Source organism: Rhododendron vialii, chromosome 7a (genome assembly GCF_030253575.1).
Source record: "Rhododendron vialii isolate Sample 1 chromosome 7a, ASM3025357v1".
Classification (NCBI taxonomy): domain Eukaryota; kingdom Viridiplantae; phylum Streptophyta; class Magnoliopsida; order Ericales; family Ericaceae; genus Rhododendron; species Rhododendron vialii.
The window spans coordinates 14,842,862-14,869,210 of record NC_080563.1 but is presented as its reverse complement, the minus strand read 5'-3'; the positions used below and the strand labels follow the sequence as shown (position 1 = coordinate 14,869,210).

Genomic DNA, 26,349 nt, shown 5'->3' with positions numbered 1-26,349 from the left:
ATTTCCTAATTTATAGCTTCCGATATGTATTCAGTTTTTTTTTATTTTTTATGTTGGTGTCATGTGGCGCTTCAACGACACTCTTCACTAAGAACCCTTTGTTTAAAAATATAGTTATTTTTAACTAATATAAGATTAGATAACCAATTATTTCTAACTAAAAATAAAGGGTCAAATTGTAAAATGAAATTTCAGAATCTAGAACATTGTTATTTTTTATTATCAAAAAATTATAGTATACGCCAATAAGTAAGATAGTTTAGAAAAGAATTTTTTGTAATGGATTGAGAGAGGACATCCTCCTCAAATAACATAAACCTTTATCTACCCATCGTAATGATGATTAAATAATGATTTGGATATACACACAATCACATAATAATGCATGTCCATTATCTTTATCCATTATCTGTCAAATAATATCATGAGAAATGAATTAGCGAGAAATTACGTGTGTTGTAGTTTAGTTTTTTTTTTTTTTAATTTTCCTAGGTTATCTCCTTTTGTAGATGCCAAGGCCTATTTGTTATTGGAATGACAAATTTAGGTGTGTTTTTATCATATTCAAAGTCTATGTATTTTTTTGAAAAGTAGTGAAACTTTAGGTACTTTTTATGGAAAAAAAATCTCCACCCCGACACATGCACATCCCTAATGTGGTCACCCCAATTTTCACTCTATCAATCTAGTCCCAAAAATTGTTCGAACACATCCGAATGTACATACTCTCTCAAAAGTAATTGTATGATCTTTAAAATAGTTCCTTTTTTTTTACCGGTTTAAAATAGTACTTCATCCGTCCCAAATTGTTGGTTCTGTTTACTAATTATACCACTCAAATAATTGTCTATATGTCACAACCTGTAATATTTTTTTATAACTTTGGTTAATAAAATTAATTGAGATCTATTAAACAATATTTATATTTAATATAAAAAATATTCTAAATTAAAGAATATAGCCAATTTTTTTAGAGGTCTCAAATAGTATACATAATTAACAATTTGGGACGGATGTAGTATTGTGAATCATATCATCACTTGTGAAAAAGACGTAAAAATGGATGTGAACGTCACGGACACGAGGATGCTGCTGGGCGGCATCCTTGCAAAATGGTGCCAAGCAACCGTTCATCTCGGTGCAAAACGACTTAGATTGCCATCAATTGCTCAGCAAAAATCCAAACTGTCGATTGTCGAGGTGAATGGCTGGATTGGCGCTCTGCACCCGTTTTGCACGGGTATCAAGTTCCTTAAAAGTGGGTGAATATTATCCTCCATTTTATTGGTTGAAAATGGTATAGGTCCCACCCGTATAATACACTTCTTGGTAAACATAACATCATTTTGAGGTGAGATCCCCAACATTTCGATCAATAAGAAGGAGAGTAATGTCCCTCTAAAATAGATGCTGAACAAAACTCAACTTCTAGTACCCATCCATTCCAAGTTAAGGAGTGCTAGAGACAAAGAAAATAAGCAAAAAAAAACCCATTAAAAGTGTACATGAATAACTCAAATTTAATGTCCAATAAATCTAAACCGTTCATGTAAGTTTAAAAGTTTTTCTTTCAAATTTTCTCTCCACTTAACATTTCTCTTCCAAAGTTCCCATCCACATCCATTGGAAAGCGAAAGTCCCACAATTTATATCAATTCACGGCTGCCAAATCCTTGATTTCCTCTCCTTCTCTAGATGTTGATCTGCCATTCCAATTCGGTTTTGAAACTTTTTACTCCTCCGCCTTATTAGGAATATCCAAAGCTTTCCTTCCCCGATGCCAATTGGGAAATCTAATTCCTTAACAAGGAGGAAGTGCTTCTTACAAGAGGGGATTGGACTTGTTCTCTCTCTGGAGGAGGAAAAACCAGAGGAGAGTAGATCCAATCCAACAAGGCTGAAGCAAAATAAAGCAGTACTACTTTCTTTCCCCTGTTTATTTATTATTTAAGGTACGGCTTTCATCTCTCTTTACGAAAACTTTGATCTTTGATCTATCCTCTATGTAGAATTGAAAACGAAAAAGAACCAGTCTTGGATTTGTCTGAGTCTCAGCAACTGTAAAGATCTGTTTTATTTTTTCCAAGTTGTTTAGTTGGAGTTAATAATTGTATGATGAATTTGCTTTTGATAGTATTTCTCGAAAAAAAATTGCTTTTGATGGCGACCAATCTATGAAGTATTTTTCTTTTTCTCTCTATTCTGTCAGGGGAAACAAAAATGACACTTCAAAATACTTCTTTTAGGGTTCCTAGGGTTTCCTGCGAACTCGAGTTTCTTAGGGGGAAAAAAAAACCCTTTCTTACTTAGTGTTATCAGTGGAGTAATCTTTCAATTTATAGTTAAATTGGTCGATTTTTCAGTTAAGTATATTGTTAGCTCCCCATTAGCAGCCCATTTAGAGTTATTTTAACTTCTGTTTCGTTCTTTTCCTTGTTGGATCAGTATGACCACCTCCATCATATGTAATATTTTCTTCCCAACAGATTTCTCACTTACTTACCTCCCCCTACCCAAAAATAAAAATCCTTTATTTTCATTGCTTATGAGTTTATGCAACTCTGCTTTCAGTATGCCCCAAAACCACCTACGACCCCTCAAAAGGGCAATGGCAATAGAAGAAGCAGAAATAAGCTCCGGCAAGTTTATGGAAAAGGCTTCCGTTGAGGTATTGTTTTTGGAGATGTTTTTAATTTCGGATTGGATAATTGTAAAGTAAATGGTAAAAAGATGCATAGATACAGGTCCGGGCAAAACAGATGCTTTGGTTTCTGGAATCATATCCAGTGTTTGATTAGGAGTCTCATAAGTTGTGTTCTCCCATGGCAATTCAAGCTCTTTCCTCCGCAGTTGGTCAATTTGCAAAATGGGTCATGTCAAAAATTCACCTGTTTTTAGTTCCAAAACATTATGTATGTGTCTTGTTTTTTATCTTCTTATTTGTTGCTTAGTTCTTTCTGCATCTTAATATGAAACAATCACCAGAACCTTTTTGGGAGATGATTGCATGTGGGACTAAGTTTTACGAATTTATTTCCCACTAACTCTTAAGGACTCAACTTATATATGTGTAGGTCTGTTTCCTTTTGGTAAAGATTATATCACCACCACCACCACACGCACCACCCTATAGTTTGTTCCACAAAGTAAACCACCACTGCCGCAAACCCAAATTGAGAATGTTCTGAAACTTTCAGCATTGATAATTTTCTAAAAAAATTGAACCACCACCAGGTATCGACAAACTGACGCTCAGTAGCTGTACACCATCAGTTTGAGGGGGCATATTGGATAAACATTGATGTAATTACTTATTGTATATCAGTTTGTTATTAGTTTCTAGGATAGCTTTCAATTCCCAGTTCATACTTATCTTATATCATATAATTGTTATCCTTGTAATCATGTTATATAAATACACAACACCTCCTATGTTTAGAGGTGTGAGAGCCCATTCTTATTCAAGTCCAGTTGCTATAGTTTTAGAGACCATTTCTGAAAAAGCAAATTGTTTGAGTTTTTTTTTTTTTTTTTTTTAAATTTTTAAGATTTAGTAAAACATTTTCTGATGTTAATATTGAAGAAAATAATTCTGAAAATACTTTTTGAAATCAATCCCAATATCTTCGAAATATTTTTGGAAACACTCCCTTCTTTGTTAATAAAGTACCCCCCATATTGGGATAAAATTAATACTGGGATTAATAATCCCGACAGTCATTTTGGGAACCAAACGTGGGATAACTCAGGATTAGGTATGGTTAGTCCTATCCCGGGTAGTTAATCCCCAAATCAAACGAGGCCTAGGCATTGAGAAGGTAACAGATAGTGACAAGTCTGCATTCCTTGTTCTACATTTTGTTGGATGTTGTCTTTTTAACTTCCATAGTGTGTGATGTTTGATTTTCCCATAGTACCTTTGAGGAATTTTATTGATTTGATAATTCTGGCTAGCACCATTACCTATCTGACCTGGGTTCTAAGAGCTAATATCATTACCATTTTATCATACAGAAAAATGTTGTTGAAGTGGCATATATGGATCTGTTGCCAGATGAGATTCTGTCTCTAATCATCTCATTTTTGACAACAAGAGATGTTGTTCGAACAATTGTACTTGCAACCAAGTGGAGATTCCTAAGCGCATCCCCACTAAATCTGGACTTTGATTGGCCCAGCATACGTGGGGTGAAGAGGGGTGGGGGGGGGGGGGTCTCCGCTGTTTGATGCATTCAGGTAGTTATAAAAGATTGAAGCATCTGTTTGTTAAAATAGTCAATCAAATCTTGAATAACTATGTGGGCACTAGCTTATTGACATTTAGGATCTCCTTCTGCCTTCGAAGAGAATTTTCTTGTGAGATAAATCGATGGATTTGTTTTGCTGTTAAACTGGGCGTGGAAAGTTTGAAGCTTCATTTTTCATGTTACCACTTTCTTCACCATTATGCTGCTAAGAAATGTATTGACGACAAACACAAGGAGTACTACATTTTACCATGTCATCTGCTTCCTCACAGTAAAGAGTCCACGCTGAAGCAGTTGTTTTTGCAGTCATGTATCCTCGGACTTGATTTAAATGATCGTTTTGGCTCCCTAGTTACTCTCAAGTTGTATGATGTATCTTTAACCCAAAGTGATACCCAGACAATTCTGTCATCTTGCTTGAACCTGGAGTCTCTAAATTTGGAGTGGTGCAACCTTCTTATTACCAGATTAAGTGTTTGTTCACTCCTCCGTTTGAAGTCCTTGGCGGTATTCTATTGTTCTGAGGTAAAGGAGATTGAGCTTTCTGCTGCTAACCTGACGACCTTTGAGTATGGGGGTAATCTAGTTAAATTCTCTTTCTTGGAAGTTCCAAGTCTGGAAAAGCTCCACTTTTGGGTAGAGTGGGACAGTAGTTTGGGTTATATTTTTAGTCAACTTGGGAAAGTAGTTCCTCATGTCAAGGCTCTCTTGGTGACGTCTACACACCATCAAATTAGATATGTCTTGTTAAAAAAAGATTATGTTGCTGCCTTTGTCATTTGCTATTTAATTTCATTCACTCATGCCTGTCATGCTCCTTCAGGTAGAGCATATACCTGAATGCTTAAACCACCTTCAGCAAGGTCAAGCAACTGGAATTGTATTTCTGTGCGCCGACAATATTTCACGTACAAAAAGATTTTTACAATTCTGCAAGCCTGCCCACTTTTGCAGAAATTCCATTTGGTGGTGAGCCATGATCAAGACCCTACTTCTCTTTTTCCTATTTTGCCAAACTCTGATGGCTCTGTCTATTTTTTAAAGAAAAATATAGGGTAATTAAGATGCAGAAATTATGAGGCACCAACATGCCTAAGTGGTCGCCATGTCTGAGTTGGACAGTTTCCAATTAATTTTGCACGCCTTGGACACGTAGGCACGTAGCGTTTCCAATTCTGAGCAGGATACACTGGGGACACTCCATGTCTCAAGTTAGACACGGATGGCAGTTGAAAAATGTTAACAACTTGTTTTGGGGATTTGATTATATCATCTAAAAAGCAAAAGCTCAGAGTTACAAGTAAGAAAAAATTGAGCCCGAAGTTTGCTTAAATTTGATACTAATTTTTAGAAGTTTCCATTTAAGTTTTGGTTGTTTCTAGAGACAAAAATCAGTTATTTTTCACATGTTTTTAGAATTTTCATGCCGTGTCCATGCTTTTAGAAATCACGATGAAAGGTCAGTTATTCCCATGGGACATGTTTTTAAATCACATGTAGTCTCCATTAGGTCCGTTACCATTAATATTCCCGGTTTTATTGAGTCCTATTAATTTGGAACTTGCAAGAGTATGTAATGGAAAATGCGCGTCTGTATTTGGCTTGCTGTTTGTCTTCTCTAGGCTTTAGCTACATTTGCCAGCTAAGGTTTTCTAAAATGGTTTTGTGACCAAGGTATTAACTACATATAAGTTGACTATATAGATGGTGTTCTATTTATATGTGTTGGCAATAAGAACGCACAGACATATGGAATTGTATTAAAGGCGAGATGGGGACTGTTGGGCCAAAGGTCTATATAGTGCCTAGGCACGAGCTCATCAAACTGAGGTTCTTGTTTTGGAGAAAAAATATATGATACAACGTAGGCAATAGGCATATTCAAGGTCCAACATAAGCAAAATGAATTTCACTTGTATTTTTTTTTTTGCTAAGCAAAATTAATACCAAGGCACGTCCAAAAGCCATAAAAGAAACTATCAAATTGCAGGTCACAATTTTTTTAATGAAACTGAAATCCGTTGCCCAGATTTTGATTCGTTGTAGGAAAAGGGGAAAAATGTGTATGAAAGTCTAGCATCCCATACAAAAAAGTTCACTAGAAAAAAAGAGAGAAGAAAAAGAAAAATAGGGAGCAAAAGAAAAATGCGGAGCAGCAAGAAGAAGAAATTGTCTAATAAATTCAGTAGGTGATTCAGTCTTCTAAACCTTTTGTTCTCTTATATTCATTATTCAGTAGGTGATTCAGTCTTCAATCTTTTCTTCTTTAAAGTTTCAGTAGGCGTTAGACTCGAGCCTCAAATCGTTTGGCGGCTTCTTTTCTAATCCTTTTCTTCTTTTAAATTGGGTAGGTGTTAGACTCGAGCAGAAATGGAATTCATTAGGTTGATTACGTCAACAACTGTCATTAAAAAAATGGTGAACATAAAGAGGCACATGACTCATATGGTATATGAGTCTGTCCGTCCACAATCCGCATGTGACATTTATCAACTCCCTAGTCCAAGGTCATTGAGGACATGGCTAAAAGTTTTGCATTGATCTGTTGATTCTATTGTCAAATAGTAACCTGTATAATCTCTATGACAAGCTTTATAATGGCTACTCTTGTTATTGTAGGGAAACCCTCCTAGATTTGGATCCAACACTTACGAGGTTGGAGAAAGCAAACATAACCATCTGAAGGAAGTTGAAGTCGGTGGATTTTACGGAACCGAGGCTCAGATTGGGTTTCTTATGAAGTTGGTGAAATATGCTGTCATGCTTGAACGAATGGTAGTCAATACTGATGCAGAAATTCGCCGAGGAATTGAGTCTCGTGCAGGTATTCAGATCTGTATCCGAAGATGAAATCTGATGTGTTAGCCAACATATTGCGGGAAAGAGCCACCTCGAAAAACACAGTGATAATTTTGCAATGGCCGGGTACATAGGGTTAAAAAACCATGCTTCCGGCTATGAAAAGAAAAATATAAAAGCAATCCGACTTACCTTTTTGTAATTTTATTTTACAAGCTTGAGCTCAACCTGAACTTTGACGTGGGCAGATAATTATCATGTATTAAATCACCCGTTTGTTGAAATAGTAGATTAAATCTTGAATAATTATGTTGGCACTAGGATACTGACATGCAATTAGGATCTCCTTTTGCCTTGGAAGAGAATTTTCTTGTGAGACAGGTTGATGGATTTGTTTCCCTGTCATCTACTCCCTCGCGATAAAGAGTCCACGCTGAAGCAGTTGTTTTTGCAATCATATGTCCTCGTACCTGATTTAAATGATCGTTTTGGCTCCCTTGTTACTCTCAAGTTATATGATTTGTACCTTTTAACCCAAAGTAATACCCACACAATTCTCTCTTTCCTGCTTGAACCTGGAGTCTATATAAATTTGGAGTGGTGTGGCCTTCTTGTTACCAGATTTATTAAGTTTTTGTTCACTCCTTCGTTTGAAGCCTTGGCGGTATTCTATTGTTACGAGGTAATGGAGATTGGGCTTTCTGCTGCTAACTTGACCACCTTTGAGTATGGGGGTATTCTGGTGAAATTCTTTTTCTTGGAAGCTCCAAGTCTGGAAAAGTGCCTCTTTTGGGAAAAAATTTTCAGTGCCGTGTGGGTACCACGTGGTGCCTGCTCGCGCATCCAAGGAGTCCATTTCCTTTTTGAACGGCTCAGATTTGGAGAGAGAAAATGAGAGAGAAAGTGTTGGGGAGAGAGGAGAGAGAGGGTTTCAATCTGAGCCGTCCAAAAGTGTATCGGATGGCGAGCGGGTACCACTTGGGATATACTCGCTCGGCAATGAAAAATCTCTCCTACTTTTGGTTACGTAGCGACGGTAAAATGTAGACAGAGAGCATACATCAAAATGTAGTCAGATTGTAGGATTGTCTTTGGACTGCAGAGGTGCAGTGGGAGCGTTTGTAACCGTCGGATGGTGTTTCTAATGGTCGGGATTTAAAAAATAACTTTTACTTTTCCTTGAAAAAGTTTTTTAAAATCTGTATCGTTGAATGCAAAGATGAACGACTGTAATACAACTACATGGGCTTCTTGCAGTCCAAGCACTGCAAGCCGGGTCCATATTTTCAGTCATCTACTTCATCTTCATCAAACAATGATCCCAAAGCATCAACTTCGTGATACCAAAAGCACACTAATGATACATTGGTTCTTCTACCAAAATAAACCAGAAGAACAACTTTCCATTTGGATATGTCAGAAAAACCAGCTTGATAACCAAACCTAAACCCAACTGCAATGGCTAATTGTTCATTAACCGATATAGGGTTGGTAAATCCGACAGATATTGCACTTGTCCTCAACTTACACCTGTCATCATCGTTCAGACTCAGGAATAGCAATCATACATTGCAATTCCTGATTTCGATTGATTTCGATTGAAATCAGGGAAAATAAAGCGTGTTGAATCAACTTTCAATGGGAATACTCTACTAAGCCCAATGGCCCTGCCTTCAAACTCGATTCCCAACACCTCATCTCCACTACTTTCATCTCCACTACTTTCATCTTCGCTACTTTCAACTTCGCCTAAACCAACAATCATTGCCCTAATTCCATCATAACTGATTCCAAAAAATTCAAATGAACCTGTGTTGTTATTAAATCTTAGGGTGTTGGTTACTAAATTGTTGAAGAGGTGTAAATTTCCGGATGGACAGTTGACTTTATTTTGTTGGAAGAGGATAATGAAGCTAAGCAAGGATTAGGGAAATGTTTTCTAGAGATTTTCAGGAAGGAGGTGGAGTTGATGGTTTTCAAACCATCAACTGTGGCTATGGGTGCAGCCATCATTTGCGCCTGGATATTAAAACCTAATGACGATTTCAAGTCCAGGCCGGAGTCGAGGTAATCTTGCTGCCAATTTATTATGTTGTTCATTTTTTATTCCACCCTCCATTGATGATATAGTTGTTTTATTCATGCGGGTTGGGAAATTTGAATTGAAAAGATTGAAAATAGTTCAAGGAAGGGACAGGTACTGCCCTTCTTGTTGGAGGGTGGACAATTTGTCTAACTCATCAGATTATTTCGAGGATGGATCCCCTGTCTACGCCAATTGGGAGGAAGGGTCTCCAAAGGCCTTTGGGTGGAGGTTTACCCTTGAAGGGTTAAGGGCACGTGTAGATTATGGCCATCCTTCTCCCACAGAGGAAGAATTAATGATTTGAGTATAGAATGTATGATGAGAGCAGCAGAGATGTAGGGGACGTTATTACTTTTGGTTTGTGTGAGTATTGTGATTTGTTCATCTATTCGAGGAGTAGAAAGGCTAGATGCTGAATTTGTTGGTAGAGGTGTAGAAAGGCTAGATGCTGGATTTGCTGGTACAAGGTAAACATCAATGTTTTGCTAGAGAGTACTAAAGAAATTGGTTTGTCTGTTCGTTTGTTCATGTTTTATTTATTTTTTGGACATGTAGCTGCATAAATGCACTGTTTATGTTGCTGGGTCATTATCAGGAGGCAGTGTTGATGATGTTGCTGGATTATCATCATGAGGCAGTGTTGAAATAGCAAGGCAGTTGACTGTTTCCTAGATCTTTTCCTGTGTATGTGACTGCCTGGAATTCTTCAGAGAGAATTTTCCTCAGAGTTTTTATGGTAGTTCCATCATTTGTGCCTTATATGCTAGTATAGCTTATGGTTGCAAACTAATGCTTTGATTGTATATTTGGCTGTATCTTTCATTCAATGTACCATTTCTGGGGTGTTCTTTTTCTTAGTAGTCTTAATTTGGTTCGTGGACATTTGTTAAAAATTGCTATTGTTTCATCATCCTGTGGAAAATAAATGCCTGCTAGCTAAGACGGGAAGTAAAATTTTTTCGTTCTACAAAGACAACATTTCTATTTTCTAGGAAATTTGTTTTTGTCGTGAGAAGGGATTTTGTGGATTTTTGCTTTTTAACTTGTGGATTTTTAGTGTAGGATTGCCTATCTTTTGATTTTGGGGGTGTTTAGTGTTATCTCGTCCGGATTTGGTGCAAGTAGAGGTGTTCTTTTAGCTTGGAGTATCCATGGACCGTAGGAGTATCTGAACCGTTTGACCATTCAGACACACACTCTGCACGTGTCTGTGCTTCCTAGGGTGTTGATTAATTTTGCATATGGCATTTATGTTGCACTCTGGGATGATATGCTGAACTACTAATTTGTATTGCGAGGTCAACTTTTCCTGACATATTGAAGATATATATACGTTCTCTTCTTGTCTTACATGTTGCGGAAATATTGATATTTGCTCTTGTTCATATAAAAACATGAAAAAATAAAAATTAAAAAAGATAAAAAAAACTCACATTGTGGGAATCCCACAAGAGGGTGACTAAACAAGAATTTTTGGGGAATTTTGACGAGAACATATTGATCCTTGCATTAATTAATCCGGTCCGGTGACAAGCAACTTTTTAGCCGGTACCCATATATTCACGGAAAATTTAATTGTGAACTCAACCCGTTGGGTTTATTTAAGCCTGTTTTTGTTAAACAGTTTTCATTTATGAATGATCAACTTGTTGCAGGAATGTACTAAGAGAAGCGGCCTCTGGAGGACGAGATGCAGAAGCAGCAGAACGTGTGAAGCTGAAATTGGAAATAAAGTTGAGGTGAGATAATGCTAAGAAGTCCTTCAACAAATATCTGGTCAGTGCCAGAATGTGGGATAGTTTTTGTTTGGTTACTATAAACAAATTCTTGGAGTAAAGAATGATTCACTGAGAATAAAGGTGATAAAGAGAGAAGTCAGTGCAGCTTGGCAAATAACAGAAGATGGCTCATGATTTCCCATCATGTTTTCTCATGCAATATCGTTAACGTGAATCTGCTTCGTCCAAAGCAAAGTAATCAATTGCGTAGGTCATTATGTGAACCAATTATTAGAAGGAGCCTTTGTTCCCACACTCATTTCTAAAGTAATACTGGATTTTTATGATTCCAGAACATCGTAACACTATGTGCTAAAAATCGCTAGGTGCTAGTCGGAAGGAAGATAGGCTATTTGCACCTAGGCCTACTAGTTGGGAGTCAAATCGGGACCTAGAGATTAGTCAGGGTTTTTTTTTTTAAATCTTTTCAAAAGAATATCTCCTCACATCTCCTAAAATTTGAGTGAGACATGACATAAGACTATCATATATATTTTGTGTTTGTTAATATAACACTTGACCAAATATGACACACGTAACCCTAATACTTTTTAAAATTACAAATAGAGCCGCCGACTAGGCGATTAATCCCCGACTAATGTACAAAACACCTAATCAATGCCTAGACCCTAAACCCTAGGCATGGGTGGCTAGGAGGCCCCTAGGTCGACCATGCTTCCGGCTATTAAAAGAAAAAGAAAAAGAAAATCAATCTGACTTGCCTTTTGTAATTTTACTTTTCGAGTCTTGAACTCAACCTAAACTTTGACGTGGGCAGATAATTATCATATATTAACGCACCCGTTTGTTGAAATAGTATATTAAATCTTGAATAGTTATGGTGGCACTAGGATACTGTCAATTAGGGGATATCTCCTTCTGCCTTGGAAGAGAATTTTCTTGTGAGATAGGTTGATGGATTTGTTTGCTGTTAGAATGGGTGTTGAAAATCTGAAGCTTAATTTTTAATGTATCCACTTTCTTTACAAGTATGCTGCTTACAAATCTATCGAGAAGAAACACAAGAAGTTACTACCTTTAACCCAAAGTGACTTGCAGCCAATTCTCTCTTCCTGCTTGGACCTGGAGTCTACAAATTTGGAGAGGTGTAGCCTTCTTGTTACCAGATTAAGTGTTTGTTCACTCCTATCTTTATGAGGTAATCGAGATTGGGCTTTCTGCTGCTAACCTGACCACCTTTGAGTATGGGGGTAATCTGGTGAAATTCTTTCAAGTCTGGAAAAGCTCCATTTTTGGGTAGCCAGCGACTGGTAATTTTGGTTATATTTTCAGTCAACTTGGGGAAGTTGCTCCTCACGTCAAGGCTCTCTTGGTCTATACGCCTTTAAATTGGGTATGTCTTGTAAAAATCTGCAATTGGAGTTGTATATCTGTGCGGTTACAATATTTCACGTACCATAGATTTTTGCAAATTTGCAAGCCTGTCTACTTTTGCAAAAAACTTCCATTTGGTGGTGTGCCATTATCTTTTACTGTACTCTTCTTTTTTTTACTACTAATCTGACTACATGTTGATGTATGCTCTCTGTCTATTTTTTTTTAGAAGAAAATATGGGGCAATAGAAATTGTAAAGCATCAACACGCCTAAGTTATTGTCTTGTCTGAGTTGGATGCGGGCGCGCCAGAGACACGCATTGGACAGGCCATGTGGAATTTCCAATTAATTTTGCACGCTGGGGACACATGGGACATTCCTTGTGGCATTTCCAATTAATTTTCGTAAATTTTAAGCAGGGACACACTAGGGACACCCGGGTACAAGTTAGATATGGATGGGGGCACACCGGGGTTCAATTAAAAAATTAAAAAAACTTATTTGAGGGGTTGGATTATATCGTCGAAAAGGTAAAGGGTGAGAATTATAAATAAAAAGAATCCAAATTATAAATAAAAAGAATCCAACCCGATAGTTTTTTGAATTGTGATACTAACTTTAAAAATAAGTACCCCAGTTTCCATTAGTTTTGGTTGTTTCTAGAGACAACAATCATATAAATAAAAAACTAAACTTTTATTTCCCAATTTATTTTCCTTTTTCTTAGAATATAGGAACCAAACAACCATCAAGGAATTTATTTTATTTTTCTCTGTTCCCCCCATTTTCCTTAGGTTCCAAATAGAGCCTAAAACTTTTCCTTACTAAATTTTTCCTTTACCTTAGAATAGGAACCAAACAACCATCAATGATTTTTATTTTTATTTTTCTTTCTTTTCCCCCATTTTCTTTAGGTTTCAAATAGAGCCTAAAACACATCTATAGCTTTGGATTTGAACAAGAGTGATCAAGCATAGAAGATACATGGACCAAATGTTTTCCGAGTATGAAAGCACAGACAACACGAATACTGTTGGTTCTAACTTTCACAGAAAGAATCATCACCACAAGTATTAACAACCATTTCTCATTCCCACCACAAGTATTAACAACCATTTCTCATCCCCGTGTCCCTGTTTTTACAGTTATGGTGGGTAATCTCGTGTATCAATGACTACATCCACCACACTGCTAGTGCTCCCAGGATTTCTATTCAAGCGGATAGACTGGAAAACACTTCTCTCAAAAGTTTCCGAATCTCTGAAAATTTTCTGAATAATGATTGTAACAAGATGCAAATGCAAAAAGATGTCATAGAGTTCATCAGTCAATCATCAACTTTCTAACATATTTATGTACATACAAACCTGTCAGTAGCTTAAGTTTGCAAATGTACAACACAGAAGCACTGCTTTTGAATTAAGTTCAGGAATGTTGAGATTTCAGACATGCATGAAAGTGCAATACTCCTACTAGCATCACCATGTCATAACTTACAACACCATATTTTCTCTAATGGTTCCCAACCACAGATCTGACTTCTCGTGTCGTTGACTTCATCACCTCCACATATCTGAACCACACATGCAAGTAGAAAGTCATCAAAAGAATAGAAATGCTAACATCTCGTACTCGAAGCTTCCCCATACTCCCCAAAGCATCATGAGTTCAGCGACGATTACCACCTTGGGCATCTTCACACCAAATTAGTTGTTTTCTAGTCTGCAATCAGTTGATATTTTTACATCTTTCTGTAAACATTGACCCTACCCACGTAAAATAAATTGAGCAGCAACTTCAGTTTTTCTTATTCCTTGCATCTGCTTTCCAATGTCTTCTGCCAGGAGTAAATCTTCTTTCACTTTGTATCGGTTGGTTTGCTTCAGATCCAGAGGGCAACAAGGTTAATTGGCTTTCATTGGCTGAGGTAAAACCAGCAACAACAACTTTATTCAATTTGACTTCTTGTTCCTTAACAGCATGGGCCCTTCTAGCATCTTTTTTCCAATCTCGCCGACGACGAACAATGGTTACAAAGTTGTTGGGAATCCTATTCACATGCATCTCCAAGTGCAGTGGCTTTGAGCTGTTTATGGTAGGTGCCTTCTTCATGTCAGCTTCAAGACGCTTTCGTTCCCTGTATCTTCGTTGACGTTCTCGGTTCTTCAAACGACGGGCCATAATGTCATTATTGCTTTTTGCATGGTCTCTTTCATCACGAGGCTCCATTACAAAACTGATTTCCGTTCCCAAAGTATTCATATTCTGCCAATTTTCCATTTCAAATAGGGGTTACTGCACTTGCACTCATAAGTTCTTATGACGAGGGTCTAACAACAATTCCTACTAAAATGTGGTTTTATTATAAACATATGGTAATTCTTCTTACCACTGAAAGTTAGCTCTAACCCATCAAAAATAGGGACAAAGGATAATAGTCATGTATAAAACCGAAATCAAACTAGACAAGTTTGTTTTCGGTCCAGTTTGGTAACTTCAACATGGTCCAGTTTATGCGGTTTATTAGGTCTTGGAGAACAAATAGTAACAAAACAGATGTGAAGAAAAAGTATGCCAAAATTTGCACAAAATCCAACTTTCTTGAGGGGCATGAGTATATAAATTCAAAAGCTCTTGAAGCAATATTTCCGAAGGCCCTTGCCGATCAAAAATAAATAAATAGTTCCAAAGGCCCTGATCCAACTTCAAACAAATAAAACAAACTATAGATTTTGATCCCTGAAACGAGTAAACATATCCAAACAAGCAAGCAAAATAAAAGTAGGGTTAAAATAGTGTTATTGATCACAGAAGTATGACACAGGGATTTTGAATAACCAACTTCAAACAAATTAAACACAAATCCAGTGAGATGCATATTACAACTAGACAATGACTGGTTACTAGGTTTAGTAAGCGTTATAAGAGATAATGGTTCGATTCCATTGAGGCTGAGGTGGTGGTTGCTGCTGCTGCTGCTGCCTATTCGTGTTTGAAACGAAATTGGGTTCGTGCAGGGAGCTCTTTCTTATGTTTTTCCCCATCTTGTTCACACCCAATTGCTCACTATGCTTATTCCTATTATCCATTTTCCACGGAAGCCTTCAACTTTAAACAGCTTGAGAATCGAAAAACTGAATTCCTCAACCCCCCCCCCCCCAACCCCTCTCAATCACACAAATTCTATACTGTACCATTTATCAAAGCACGGAACGAATCAAGCTTAGCAGCACCAGAAACAAACCTAAAATTGGAAATTATAAAGAAGCAGAAAAGGCATACCCTTGTCTCGGCTCCGCCAAACCTTAGATCAAATCAGTTCATATACCGTCACGAAGTTCGAAATTCCAGCAGCGCACAATCAGCAGAGCAACAAAACTTTCCAAAGAAACAACTTTTTTCCCCCAAAAATTGACTGGTTCTCTCACCTATTTCAAAACCCTAAAGCTTCGAATTTTTTTTCCCCTCTACAGAAATGAAAAGGGGGTTAAGAAGATTACGACTTGATTGGCGGAGAGTGACGTCACCGATGACGATACGGGGTTTTGCGCCTCCGTGAAACGAGCTGAAGTTTCGAAGGGGACAGAGACGGAGACGACGACGGGGGTGGGGGTGGGGGTGGGGGAAGACAAATCCTCCGCGGCTAACGTGGGGCACCGGTCAATGGGGGAAGTGGAAATGACAAAATGTGCCATGAGGGATACGGTAATGGGAGAAAGAAAGAAGGGAATAATGATTTGTTTGGTAGGTGTGAGGCCTCGGTGGAGCCCGCTGGGCCATGGGCTTTGACAATTCTGGCCCTCTCTGCAAGTTGGACCTTGGGTTGGTTATTCACCAAAATAAAGTAAAAAAGGAAAAGGCGTTTTAGCTGATTAAAAAAAAAAGTAAAAAAAGAAATTGGGGTTAGCTTGAGCAATTATAGGAGGGACCTTAATCGCATAATCCTTTAAAATATTTCGTGCTTGCGCTCATAATTTTTGTACTATGCTCGTATTTTCGATCATTGCCCTCACGAATTTTAGTAGATTAGATTGGAGTGTGTTTCGAACATGTTTTCACACTCTCGCTCAAGCACATGTATGCGAAGGATGTGACTTCTTTCCCTCCGGTCTAGTTCTCACTTTGGGATTTGTGGACTATTTTCGAGTCCACAATAATGACCAATTAAAAAGGAAAAATTTCAAAATGACACATAAACTTTGCACCAAATGTCACAGAGACACCTGAACTTAAGTTTATTTCAATTAAACACCTGTACTAACAAAATTCTCAAATTTAGACACCTGAACTTAAGTTTATTTCAATTAAATACATATACAAACAAAATTCCCAAATTTAGACCACCGCCGTTATACTACGTCCCAAAAATTGCTGACATGGCATCTCCAACCCGTTTAAGTTGCCTCATTGTACATGTTTTTTTGCCCAAACCCAGTTCTTCTTTCTACTCGGCATACTTCTAATGATGGGTTTCGCTTGGGTCCATCGTCCCCTGTTGGAAATATGTGCAATGTGGCAACTTAAACGGGTTGAAGATGCCTTATCAGCAATTTTTGAGACGGAGTATAACGGCGGGGATCTAAATTTGCGGATTTTGTTAGTACAGGTATTTAATTGAAATAAACTTAAATTCAGGTGTCTCTGTGACATTTGGTACAAAGTTCAGGTGCCATTTTGAAATTTTTCCAATTAAAAATCACGTTAATCAGATACCGTTGGATGTAATTTTGAAATGCATTAATCTTGTAAAAAAAAAAATGTGCAACATTGGATTGCTACGCATTAACACATTTATCTAAATCTTAATGCAGTTGAAAACCCTATCAAACGGTATCCGATCAACATAAATTTTTTCACATGGCCAATAATTTTGAGCTCTAAAAAAAAAACAGGTTTGATCATCATTCTGAGCTCAAAAAGGGCCCACAAATGACCCTGAACCAAACTGGAGGGCAGTCCCTGTAGGAGGGAATCAGGGATAGCCTTTTGGGAGATAATAAAAGTCCGTTTAAAAGCACTTACAAAGTGATTTTATTTGTTTATTTATTTAAAATATTAGCAAAAAGTGTTTTGATAGTAATTGTAGATAATTACTTATGTTATTTCTGTAGCTTATTTGACTTTGAATTTGAGATTATTTTAATTTCAATTTATAGCCTTTTTTAACTTATTTAAATTTGACAAAGTTATAGATGGACCAAAAACGCTTTGATTTCATACTACCTATATATAAGCCTTGATGATAATTTAGATCTAATTATCCATTCTGTAACTTATTCAACCAAATAGTTTTAACTTCTATTCAAATTTGTAAAAAGCTACACCAAACATATTTACAACTTATACTAAGTCTTTTTAATTAGCAAATAATAAAAATACTACTAATTTACAAGGGATAATAAATGGGTCAAAGCAATATCATGTTAACCTATTGTTTTATTTTGTTTCTTAAAGGAGTCAATAGAATTTTTTTTATTTTTTGATAAGTAATAGAAATCATGTTTTATTTTGTTTCATCACTCTCCACCACCATCCTCCTCTCATGCCTCCCGACACCTTGGCCTCCCCGGTTCTTCTATTGTCGGGCCTCCTCCATCATATTCGCCGTTCGCCAGTGATTCATCTCTGATGGTGCGATTTAGATGTGCAGCTGTGGGTGCAAAGCTTTTGTGCATGATTGGATCGCTAGAGTTGGAGATCTATATTGGTGGATGATGATGGCGAGATTTTTTTTATTTTCTTGTTGGTTTGCGAGCCTTTACTTCTTCTTCTCCCTTTTGTGGAGGTTTTCTCTCTGGTTTCTTACCGTGAGTTTTTCTCTTGACTGGAGTTGGGTTGTTTTGGTTTGTTTCTTGTTTCTACAAGAAAAGGTTTAGTTGGTTTGGACTATAGTCTGTGGGATAAACCCTCGCCGTCTTGGTTATTTGGTCTTTTTTCTAAGGATGAGTTTTCATCTTGATGCATGTAATATTTGGTTGGAATTATAATATCATCTGTTATCGGTTGGAAAAAAAAAAACTAAAGCAGTTGGTATTCACAGTTGAAGTTGTTATTTTGCATTAGCTTTTCGTTGGAGTATTTACCTGCACATGTCTAAGTTAATTGTTTTAAGCTTCTTGATTATTGAGTTAGTTAGGTTCGTATACATTTATAAAATTGTTGAACGCGCGAATTCAAGCTAAGCACGAACACTCGTTTAACTTTTCAATAAATCTTGAAAACTCATTATTTGACTTATTTTTAAATAGGGTCGATCGCTTTCTGTGTTCAAATTATATTTCGACCTATCACGTTCACAACTTAAACTATTATCAAGCTCGGGTTTAATTTATCATATACACCTTTGTAGTGGAAGAGGGACATGAATATAAGCCAGGATTGATTTGAGGACATGTTTTCAAGAGTATTTTAAGGATGCTGTTATATGCGGTCCAAGCCGGATCCCGAGGTAATCTTGCTGTAAGTTATTATTGTAGTGACCCGCCTTAGTCTTACTAACCATTCGCCTAATCATGTGACTCAAAAGGTTAACCTCAAGTTATACAGTAGCTGGTGGGCCTTACCTTAAGGCTACCCGACGTGGAACTTATACCACAAGTGGGTTCTCACAATCTCCCCACCTTGTAATGTGTACTCGTACCGGATTCTATCTATACAAGGGAGTGTCTAGATACTCCTCTAAATGGGTGAAACCATTGGAGTATGTAATTTACTTTTCCGATTTCTCTCGTCGAAAAAAATCAATAATTCACGAAAGTTTGATGCTAACACTAAATGCAAATTCATTGGTCCACAACCACCCTAAGTTACGACCAAGAACACATCACCCATTCCACACATATACATTATCACTTCATACTTGTTCTGTTTTTGGTACAAACTCAACAAGGCACCCAATCCATAAACTGATAATTGATGAACATACCAACAAACACCCAACCCGACATTCAAAGGAAAACCAAAACAACGAAAACAATAACCAACTCTCTCTCTCTCTCTCTCTCTCTCTCTCTCTCTCTCAATAGAGAACCTACACGTACTTGTTATGATGATGTCCAGTAGTGTGTCCTCCTAGAGGGTTAGTTGGAACCGTGGTCCCAGGGGCCGCAGTTCCAGCGACCGGCTGATGGTGGTCATGAGTTCCAACCACCGGCTGATGGTGGCCGTGAAGGAGGTGGGAGTGCTTGCCTTGGAACTTCTCGGCCGCGTGCTCCGCCTTTTCCTCGTGAAGCCTCATCTTGGCTTCAGCCTCCTTGGCTTTCCTTTGCTCCTCAGCTACATGCTTCCCTTCCTTTGATCTAGCTGTTGCTTTCTCCACCTACAAATTATTTCACCAAAGAACAAAAAAATCCGCTTGAAATATTTCTTGGCTATGAACTTAATTCGCAAAATTTCATAAGGTGATATAAAATTATCTAAATTTAACCATAACTTAAAAAGAGACTTAACATACAAATTTATAGCAAAAAAATGACTTATATATACCTCATAGTAGAAAATTTGAAAATGGGTAGGGCTGGGCCCCTTATGGCCCAAGTATAGCCCCACCCTTGCACACATAAGAAATTGATAAGAGTCGAAATGTAAGCTGCCCACAAGAAATTTGCCACATGTAAATTAAATCCCGAATGACTGGAAGTTTGTTTGAAATTGTACGAAATCAATCAAAATGTGAGTAAGCTGAATCAGCTACTCAATTATAATATATATATATATATATATATATATATATATATATATATATATATATATATAGTCCGGATCTAGTCCACACTCTTACGGTCCGCACCCGTCCGCACCTCCCATTTCCCGATTGAATTTCGATGATCCGAGCCGCTCGATGTGTTCAGAATGTGATTTTAAGGAAATTAATCGAGAAATCAGCAAAAAATGACCGGGAAAGGCTTGATCTGAGCAGTTTTTTTCTGAACCATTCAAAAAAAAACTGTTCAGATCAAGCCCTTCCTAGTCATTTTTTTTGATGATTTCATGATGGTACCCTTAAAATCACATTCTGATCACATTGAGCGGCTCAGATCATCGAAATTCAATCGGGAAATATGAGAAATGGGGACCTCCTGACTTGATTCTGACCGTGTGTGCGCATATATATATATATGACATTCAATATTGAACATATATATAGTACTAATGAGCTAGCTAGAGAGGAACCTTCTCATCGACTTTGGCTTTGGAGATGTCAACGTGCGCCTTGGCAGCACTGGCCATGTTGCTTATCTTCTCCTTTGCGGAATGCATCTCTCTCTCTCTCTCTCTCTAAATCACAGCAACTAAAATGATCAGAAATTAACACTTTCAATTTAGGCCTCTAATGGAATATCAACTTCGCTTCAATATGGAGTTCTTAAACGCCTGTACGTGCATTTATATATACACTCTGAAAATGCTGGAGGGCGGGCCACGGTTGGAAGATTATTCTATCTTGGCCATTACTGCATCATTGGATAAGACGACCTTGGAGGCGGAGGCAACGGTTACTGCCACTTGTTTGGCATGCAGTCGTACTTGTGTTGAGATGGCGCCACGTCCAAAACCAACAAGACAATATGCTTCATTTCTGCACTCATCTTTTAGAGTGCAAATTAAACAATGAAAAAAAAAGTAGGGCAGAAGGCAGATGGTAACATAAAGATTAAAGAGCTAGGATGCAAAATAGGAATTGGATCCTATCTACCCTTATTTGGGTTGGAGCTAGCCTGGTGGTGACAGTTTAAATTTGGATCATTCATTCTTGTGATTAATCGTTTGAATTTGCTCAGAGGCATATACTGGTATGAGTCTCCGAGCAAAGGTAAGAGAGTCTCGGAGCAAATTCAAACTATTGATTATACCAATGTGATTCGGATTTGGACTGTCTTGTCCAGTCTAAAATTTTAGACCGGAGAGAATCGAACTCGTAAAAATAATAGACTTTTAAATAATTTCTCTTAATGCTATCAAAAAAGAGAATAAAAGAGAGTGCGAAAACTTTTCTCCTTTCTTTCTCTCTCTGAGTGTTTTTTATCGACAAAGTTGATATTATTAGAATAGTTAGATTAACCCTTTTTTTATCGGCAAAAATAATTTCGTTCATCACAAAAATACAAAATGAAATTAGTACGATACAGTAGGAAAAGAAAAGCATAGAGAGAGCCTTAGAGAATTTTTAGAAAATAAAATTAGTTGGATTAACACTTTAAAAGAAGAGTTAAATTTTGACCTTCTTTCTCTTGACATCTTAGTGTACACTTGATGCTGTTAGCTGAAAGGTTTCTCGAGTGTTATTGTCAAAATTTTGATCCGCTATTGCTTCATCTTGACTGAGGTCTGAGGGTGCATTTGACTAGTTTAGAGTGTATACAGTATCATAAATATTCCAGTAATAATTATGTTTTTTTGCAAAATGAGTTATCTAAATTTCATTTTAAATTTATTTGACTGGATGTTTTCAGAATTTACTTTCTTGCAAACTGTAAAAAGAATGGGGAGTAATTCTGCACTCCCATTTTTACTACCATACCCCTTTTTTGTTTTTTTTATGTAAAATTACCAAAGAAAATTGCGAAAATCACTCCTAAAAAGAATTCATCGTCGAGAAAATCATGACATCATGTTTCAAAATTTTGCAAAATTCTGCAGAACTCTGAACCAAGGGCGACGCCAAAGGAAAGGAGTGGGGTCGGCTGATCCCATGGAAGACTTCGAGCCTCGACAAAGGCAAGTTTTAAGGTTGTGGATTGTTTTTGGATATCCCCTCTTAACTAACTCACTTACTCCTCATGTATACAATATTGAAAAAAAATATTCCTTCCGTCCTATTTTTATTATTGTCTATTTTTGTTTGTCGTGTCGTTCTTTCTACGCTTATATCTTTCAATCTACAATGTTTTTCATAATTTTGAAAATTTTGTATTATAGATCTAGTCGAGAACTATCAAACAAGATCCATATTGCATATTTTTTAAAATTTATGTTGGAAGATATAAACGTTAAAAGAACGACACGAAAAACGAAAATAGACTATAAAAATGGGACGGAGGGAGTATATATATATATATGCTCTGACCCATAACTCCTCTCTTATTCAATAAAAAGTTAAACTAAGATAATTGAGCACCAAGATACAACTATATATGTAGGAGTATGTCTCTGTTCTGTATTTTACTATATCCTCCTATCTTCTTTTTGTTTGTTTCTTTTTCTTTTTCTTTTTTTTTCTTTTTCATATTATCATTATGTATGCTCCCAGTCCCAGTTAAGATAAAAGTACTTAATTTTTTAAAAACCAATTCTACTGATTAATCACGTCAATGACTCATCCTTGTTATGTAGTCCATTTTCGTTTAAAAATAGAATTTTTAAAAGTAGAATTTTTTAAAAAACAATTCTACTCATCATTATAAATGCAATTGAAAAAAGTTCACATGTATTTACGTTTTCCTAAATATATCGAAAACAATATACCATGTTATGTAGTAGTAGTACTTATGAGTTGAAAAGTTTAGTTGAGCTAATTTTGATTTGTGATTTGTTCCAAGTATATAAATAATTAATTATTATTTAATATAGACGTTATTATGTTTTACAATAATTAATAATACGGAGTAATATTTATGAATGACCCATCCTTACAAACTTCCGGAGTGATCACAACTGCTCTGAACCACACGTTTTTGTGAGGTTCCACTCAATCATGGTTTTTACGAGAATGTATGGTTATAGAATGATCCGGAGTATCACATGGCCATGCCCTAGAAAAACCTCCGATGAATCCAACTGCATTTCACCTCGTATCCTGCTTCCGTTATCATCGTGCGCCACGAACTTCTTCAACCTGAAACAAAACAGAGAGAAAAACCTCCGATGAATCTCCAAGCTCCGTGCGCCTTCTCCGCCCTCCTCCACCCAAAACCGCCGCTTCACCGGCGTCCACCTCCGCTCAAATGCTGCCTTGCAACGACTTCGGAGCTCCAGACGCCTGGAGGAGTCGGGGTCCCCTCCCATAGTCATCGTCCACGACAGGAAACGTGGGCTCGTTCACGAGTTCTTCGTGCCCGAGGTCAGTATTATTTCTAGGGCATGTACACTCGCATGTCTGTGTCTATCTATTGTTTCTGAGTCGCGTTGATGTTGATCGATTAAAATGCAGGACCGGTATATACTACACACCGCGGACGCTAAGAGTATTTCTCTCCCGTTGGCTTGCAAGCACGATACTGCTCTACGATTCTGAAATTTCGATTCTGTTTTTGGTTATCCTCTGTTTTTATTTGCTTGTTCGAACGTGAAGGCGTCCTTGAAAAGCATTCTGAACTACTAGTAAAATTCGCGAGTGTGAGGATTGAGAATGTGAGCGAAAGTGCATTCTCGAGGATTATGTGACAAAAATTATTACGCTGTCCATGACTACATATGATTATGTCGTTTTGAACTTTTAGTACGTTTTTGTGCTATGCAATTCAATTCAATGAGTACGGATCGTGAATAAATTAATTACGAACTGAATACTCTTAAAAATTAATGGTTGAGAATTTTGGAAATTAAGATTGTGTTTTTAATTAATTGCGTCTCCAAACTTGAGAAAGAACAATTTAATTGGTAGGCTTGTTTTGGTCGCATCAAAAGGCAGTAATTCTACCTGAATGTTGAAAGGTTAGGCATCTGGAAAAAAAAAATTTCTTCGGCATCTTAGGGATGTGGCTGCCTCAAAACAAGCACAAGTATAGCTTCTTCCACAATTTTCACGATGCATAGATAACCCAATCAAACCTGGAGTCTAGTCCATGCTAAAAATTCCCTTTATTTCTTTACGCTCAGTATGCTTTGTTCGTGACTAGTCTAACCACCAGTAGTTCCAAATTAACCACAGTTAATTTCTTGGGTATATATACACCCGATAACAAACTCCATTCCCCTCGCTCATTTCTTTTTTGCGTGCTCAGACTTTTAAAAATTTGAAAAGTCCCCGTGGAGATTGAACACCTTCTGAAAGTAGTTCCAACTTAACCCCACGTTAAACTTTTGAAAAATGGAGAACACCTTCCCGTTGAATCCAGGCTGAAATTTGCATGGCTGACTAGGAGAGTAGGAGTGGTCTTGCTTGGATCGAGCAGGAAGCACCAATCAGAGGCGGCTCTACATTGTTAGTTCCATGGTCAATTGAACACCCAAAGCAAAAAATTTTGCTTAGAATATATGTAAAAATTTTGAACTAACCTTACTTTGAACACTCAACCCAAATATCAATGAACACCCAACTCAAATGTCAATAATGAACACCCAAGTGTAATAGTCTTGAACGCCTAACCCAAAAAGAATTGAACACCCAACCGAAAATCAATTAAACACTCAATCACAATCCAATTACAGTTCATCAATCCATGTAATTTATATTTGAACACCTAATGCATTACCTCAAATACAGCTCACAATCATAATCAAAAAAATTAAAAAAGAAAGAGAGAAAGAAGAATCTATAGGGGTAGGTATTGTGCTATATGCATTCTGTCTCCATCTTTATTGTCGATGGTCTAAATATGTTAATTTCATTCATGATAATAACTACATTATTATTTTTTGTTTAATTAGCTTATAGAATTACGGACAAAAGTTTTAAAAATATTCAACTACGTTGCAAAATCCTATTACCACTCTAGTATTCCTTCGAATTTAAGACTACGATTAAAATCTCATCGTGTCATCCTAAAAAACAACATATTTTTTAGAAGGTCAGCCCCAACATACCCGCTACAAGTTCTTTCAAAAGGAATTTAGTAGATTAATATGATGGTTAAATGTTGATACAAAATATGAGAACTTGTCTAAGACAACTGTAAAAAAAATTTACCCCTTCCATTCTCGAAACACTGTCAAGTGCGCAATACGACAACTTTAAAAAAAAAAATTGTCAAAAAATATAATATATATTTTTGAGTTCTCATTTTGCCTCTTAGTTAAATTTTTTTTAGAATAGAGGCTATATTTTTTGACCGCACTATTTATACTAATTTATGAGATTTTGTACATATATTATTAGTTAATAAATCAGCTAGTAGAGTTAAGGTAATTTCTGAACACCCTACCACAAATTTCTGGAGCCGCCACTGGCACCAATGTGGAATTACTTGCAGTTCCAGAACAGAAATCATTCTTGATGGTTAGAAGTTTCTTTTCTTTTTCTTTTTTTTTTTTGAATATAGAAGTTTCTTTTCTGATATTCATGTATTTGTGTGATTTTGGATTTAGAAGGTGATTTTGAACGGAACGTCTACTAGTTCTTTTGATTTTTTTGGAATTAGCTACGATGGATTTAGGTCAATGTTGGTTGGTTTAGGTGAAGGTAAAAGTAGTGGAGGTGAGGGGTTCGGGATTAATTGAATTTGAAGGCACAGTTATGGAGCTTAGTCTTGAGTCAATGGGCTTCGTTTTTCCTGATTTCAATCGAAGCCAGGAATTGAAATGTACAATTGTTGTACCTTTAAGTTTGAACGATGATCACAGGCGTAAATTGAGGGAAAGTGCAAAATCAGTTGGATTTAGCAATCCGATCTTGGTTAATCAACCTTTAGCAACTGTCATTGAACGTAGGTTTCGTTATCAATCTGTGCTTGCTGACGTATGTTAACAGAACATTAATTGCTCTTCTTGTTGGTTTTGGTAAAAACACTGAAGTATGTGGTTTTCTTTTGGTATGATGATGTAAGTATGTGGTTTTCTTTTGGTATGATGATGTAAATGTATTGGGATCAATGTTTGATAAAGGTCTTGATGAACTTGTGGACTCGTTGATAAGTCTTAGGGAGTTAATTACAAAGTATAGTAGTTAAACAAGTGTAAATTTTAAGTTGAGAAAGTTGATTTTGTTTTATTGGAAGAGTTATTGATGTTTGTCAAACAACCTACTATGGTTATATATAGGAGCCGCTATTATATGCGGTTAGTGGCGGAGCCACCTTAGGTCCAGTGGGGCATGGGCCCCACTGCAAATTTTTTGTTTGTTTAATTTTTAGTTTTTTTTTTCAATTGAATTTAAGTTTTACTTTAATCAAACAATATTATTTTTATATAGTTGAACTAATTAACTAACACAATTACGTGCATAT

At 36.8% G+C, this 26,349-nt stretch overlaps 3 protein-coding genes across 7 annotated transcripts; 1 reads left to right on the top strand and 2 right to left on the bottom strand.

Annotated features, from left to right (window-relative positions):
- The first annotated feature begins 1,585 nt into the window (after window positions 1-1,585).
- LOC131333728 (uncharacterized) lies at window positions 1,586-7,352 on the top strand. 5 transcript variants are annotated; one of them, XR_009201871.1, is made up of 5 exons: window positions 1,593-1,952; window positions 2,572-2,668; window positions 4,015-4,236; window positions 5,071-5,216; window positions 6,867-7,352. XR_009201871.1 is itself a non-coding variant. In XM_058368437.1 (4 exons), exons 2-4 carry the CDS (start codon window positions 2,573-2,575, stop codon window positions 6,928-6,930), a joined length of 306 nt encoding a protein of 101 aa, XP_058224420.1. In that variant the 5' UTR covers window positions 1,586-1,952; window position 2,572; the 3' UTR covers window positions 6,931-7,352. The 5 variants fall into 5 exon arrangements, 4 of the variants coding, with proteins under 4 accessions (XP_058224420.1, XP_058224419.1, XP_058224418.1 ...); XM_058368437.1 differs by lacking the exon at window positions 4,015-4,236 and having other exon boundaries at window positions 1,586-1,952; XM_058368436.1 differs by lacking the exon at window positions 4,015-4,236 and having other exon boundaries at window positions 1,593-1,915.
- A 6,194-nt stretch (window positions 7,353-13,546) lies between these two features.
- LOC131333713 (uncharacterized) lies at window positions 13,547-15,957 on the bottom strand. Its single transcript, XM_058368408.1, has 2 exons — window positions 15,748-15,957; window positions 13,547-14,512 (listed from the first exon to the last, which is right to left on the bottom strand). Exons 1-2 carry the CDS (start codon window positions 15,940-15,942, stop codon window positions 14,045-14,047), a joined length of 663 nt encoding a protein of 220 aa, XP_058224391.1. The 5' UTR covers window positions 15,943-15,957; the 3' UTR covers window positions 13,547-14,044.
- A 3,121-nt stretch (window positions 15,958-19,078) lies between these two features.
- Window positions 19,079-20,679, bottom strand: LOC131333727 (late embryogenesis abundant protein 18). The gene is made up of 2 exons (XM_058368433.1): window positions 20,420-20,679; window positions 19,079-19,565 (listed from the first exon to the last, which is right to left on the bottom strand). Exons 1-2 carry the CDS (start codon window positions 20,504-20,506, stop codon window positions 19,278-19,280), a joined length of 375 nt encoding a protein of 124 aa, XP_058224416.1. The 5' UTR covers window positions 20,507-20,679; the 3' UTR covers window positions 19,079-19,277.
- Between the last annotated feature and the right edge of the window lie 5,670 nt (window positions 20,680-26,349).